At 33.8% G+C, this 3,945-nt stretch overlaps 1 protein-coding gene across 1 annotated transcript; it reads left to right on the top strand.

Moving 5' to 3' along the window:
* The first annotated feature begins 226 nt into the window (after nucleotides 1-226).
* Nucleotides 227-1,183, top strand: LOC123808446 (olfactory receptor 4K2). Its single transcript, XM_045823095.1, has one exon. The coding sequence runs from the start codon at nucleotides 227-229 to the stop codon at nucleotides 1,181-1,183; it is 957 nt and encodes a 318-aa protein (XP_045679051.1).
* The last annotated feature ends 2,762 nt before the right edge of the window (nucleotides 1,184-3,945 follow it).

Genomic DNA, 3,945 nt, shown 5'->3' on the forward strand with positions numbered 1-3,945 from the left:
TTTTCATCATCTATGAGTTAAGTAGCCTTCCACTGTGATCCATAATATCTTATCATTATCTTTCAAACTAATATACCAAATGAGGTTATAAAGAATAGTAAAGATAAGTTTTTGTAGAGGAAACAAAGCTGTGAATGTGAATTCTTGAAAATGGAGGTTTTGCTTTAATAGAATCATACTTTCTCTTGATTTTTTAAATATAGGGTTCTACCTATCATTCAGGACAATGGATATGGCCAATAAATCTACTGTTTCTGAATTTGTTTTACTGGGACTCTCTGATTCTTGGGAGCTACAGATGTTTTTCTTCATGGTGTTTTCATTGTTTTATGTGGCGACAATGGTGGGTAATAGCTTTATAGTCATTACAGTTATAGCTGACACTCAGCTACATTCACCTATGTATATCCTACTTTCCAACCTTTCCATCATTGATATGTCTCTTGCTTCTTTTGCCACCCCTAAGATGATTACAGACTACCTTATTGGACACAAAACCATCTCCTTTGATGGCTGCATCACACAGATATTTTTTCTACACCTTTTTACTGGTACAGAGATAATTTTACTTATGGCTATGTCCTTTGATAGATATATTGCAATATGTAAGCCTCTCCACTATGCTTCCATCATAAGTCCCCAGGTGTGCGTTGCTCTTCTGGTGGCTTCCTGGGTTGTGGGAGTCATACATTCAATGAGCCAGGTCATATTTGCTCTCACTTTACCATTCTGTGGTCCCAATGATGTAGACAGCTTTTTCTGTGACCTTCCTGTGGTGTTCCAGTTGTCTTGTGTGGATACTTATGTCCTGGGCCTCTTTATGATCTCAACAAGTGGCATAATTGCCTTGTCCTGCTTTATTCTTTTATTTAATTCTTATGTTATTGTCTTGGTTACTATCAAGAACCATTCATCAAGAGGGTCATCTAAGGCTCTTTCTACCTGCACATGTCATTTCATTGTTGTCTTCATGTTCTTTGGGCCCTGCATCTTCATCTATATGTGGCCACTAAGGAGTTTTTTAGTAGACAAAATCTTGTCTGTGTTTTATACCATCTTTACTCCAATTCTGAATCCTATAATCTATACTTTGAGAAACCAAGAAGTGAAGACAGCCATGACAAAATTAAAAAATAAGCTTCTAAATTCCAACAAGACAACTCCTTTGCATTATTTTTGTTAACATCTAGTTTTAGCTTAACTTCTAGTTTTAACATCCTGGCATTAAGTACCAGTTTTTGAACACACAGGATGTGCTAGGCTTTTATTTGTCATTAAACTGTAATTGCCAAAATACAAGGTAAGTTTATTTTTAAAACTATTTCATGCATATATTTAAAATACACTTTAAATTTTAGAAAAGCAAGTTGACAAAAGCAATTTCTTCCAGAAGCAAATAATATCTATAAAAATTCCAAGCATGACTATTCCAGTTAGGAAATTCAAGATTAATGTCCTGTTCATTAAAAAAAGGAAAGAAATGAGAAGAGGAAAAATCAATTAAAAGACAACTAGGAGATAATATTTACATAACACTAGCAACTGAGTTACTCAAAAAGTTGTCCCTAAAGTATGACAAATTAGTAATATTTCTATGTCTGTAAGCCTTAGAAACTCAATACTGCTATATAGCATTGGCCTGTGACAAATAGGCAACAATTTTCTACATGTATCTCTGAGTCCTTAGTATGTAACATTTAAACCAATTCATGTTCTCTTCTACTAAAGAAAAGCCTACATATGTATGTTTCAATACAAATGTTGATGAGTTCCAAATAGATTTCTTCACTACTCACTTTCAGCTAGCAAGAAAAGAAACACAGCCATAACTCCTTCGGATAATACAGAATAAGTAAAGAGCCCAGAGAATTCAGCAAATCAGAAAATATTATGAAACGAGTTTCAAGGCAGTACAATTTGTTTTATACAAAACTATGTCAGCTTAATGTCTGGGAAGTTAAAATTAGATTTAAATTAAGAGATACTGTTAATAATAATAAGTGAATTTGTGGAGAGTCTATGCTTTCATTTAAAAGTATTATATTGTATTACACTTTGGTTAAGTTATATTTTCCTTTTAATATTTGGTTGCAAAAATAAGAATTTTGTGCTTAGTAATACATTCTCAAGGTAGTAAGCATGTTTCTGTATATGAACAGCTATTTTAAAAATATTTATACTGTTTTAAGTAATACTAGGTCCAAGATTAGCTTAAAGGTACATAAGTTATTACCTGCTGTTCAGTACAGTACTGGAATTGGGACCATTGAACGTCAAGAAAAATAATTCTCCTGGATGCCTTGCTTTGTAAATCATCTTCTTTAAATGATGGTAACCATAAAAGAGTGAACTCTTATTTAGAATTTACTAAGTTATATTTATGAAATATACAGTCCAATATATTATCCAACTTATATATCAACAAGAGTAAAGATCTGTTGCAATCACAGTATTTGATGAATTCAAATTGTTAGTCTTTTCTGGCATTATTGAGTAAAAAGAGAAAACCACACAGTATGTATGGACTAATTGTCATTGATAAGAAAGAAGCTAAGCAAAGGAAATTTCTAATTACTAATTTTAAACCTACAATAAAAATGTGTTTTTTCTTTATCTGTGTGTGTTTTCTTCTTTAGTGTGTTAAGCAAACAAGGAAACAGCTTCACAGTTTAAAAGTTTGTGATATTATATTTCAAAATGAGTCATGTTTGAAATTGTTGGATAAAATATCTATGGTATTAATTGCCAAGTGAAATGTGTTTATATCCTCAAAATAAGAGCATAATTCTATTTGAAAGTGACATAAATGAACCAATTTAGGTTGTGTGTATGAATTTTCTCTGTTTTAGTTACTTGTACAAATGTTCAGGATCAAAGAACTCATTTATTTAGAAAATGTTGAGCATCTTCTATATGTATAATAAATGCCCCCAAGTAATTCTTTCAGATAACATATTTATTTGAAAAGAACAAACTGACAGTAACCAGAGGGGATGAGGGAGAGGGATAATAGGGGATAATAGGAGAAGGGCCATAAAGGAACATGTATAAAGGACACATGGACAAAGCCAAAGGGGGTAGGTTCTAGGGTGGGAAGCAGAGATGGGTGCAGGGGACATGGGGTGGTGAAAATGGAGACAACTGTACTTGAACAGCAACAACAAAAATCTGCATAGATAAAACAAAAGAAGATGGAATACCATTTTGTAAACTGTAGTGTAAATTTTGGAAATAAATACATTTGCTTAAAAAAAGAAAAGGAAATATTTTTTAATTGAATTGTGCTTTGCAATATAAAACTGGAGCCCTTTGAAAGGGATACCATCAATATTCAGTACTTGTGTGGAGAATTCTAAAGGTCAAGGACATTTTTCCCCAAACCCTCAAAGGTGTAATTGGGCAGCAGACAACTCTGTAAAGCAAGTCAACAATGACACAGAGTAGTTAGATTCATAATAAGGCTCAGTAGCTGAGAATGGAAAGGACCATAGACAGCTTCTCTAGCAGACTTCCATTTATAAAGCAAACTACCTACCAGATTCACCAATGGCTCAGGATGATGAGTGAACATAAAAAATAGCACTATCTATGACACAAACATCTAATTTAATTAGTAGCTACAGATGGGTGATTTTATCACCATGTCATCTGAACATACTGCTGATATACTTTTTACCCAGGATAAATGCAGTGACATGGCCATAGGCTACATAAGCAGTAGTAAAGATGGTGCCATTTGCCACCAGGACGTCCAATGGTAAAATAGTGTTTTGCAAAGCATGCTAGATGAACATAGAGTAGTTAACTGTAGGGGAGCTCCATCCCAAAGAGCCCTCCTGGCCGCTGATGAGAATAAATCTACCAAGACATGATCTGCTCAGGGAGAAAAGGCTGACCAATCTCTCAGAGGAGAAGGGCCTTAATCCTCTTTCTCATTGGGCTTTT

This window comes from Phyllostomus hastatus, unplaced genomic scaffold (assembly GCF_019186645.2).
Source record: "Phyllostomus hastatus isolate PE091 unplaced genomic scaffold, TTU_PhHast_1.1 phas_scaffold_501, whole genome shotgun sequence".
Lineage (NCBI taxonomy): Eukaryota > Metazoa > Chordata > Mammalia > Chiroptera > Phyllostomidae > Phyllostomus > Phyllostomus hastatus.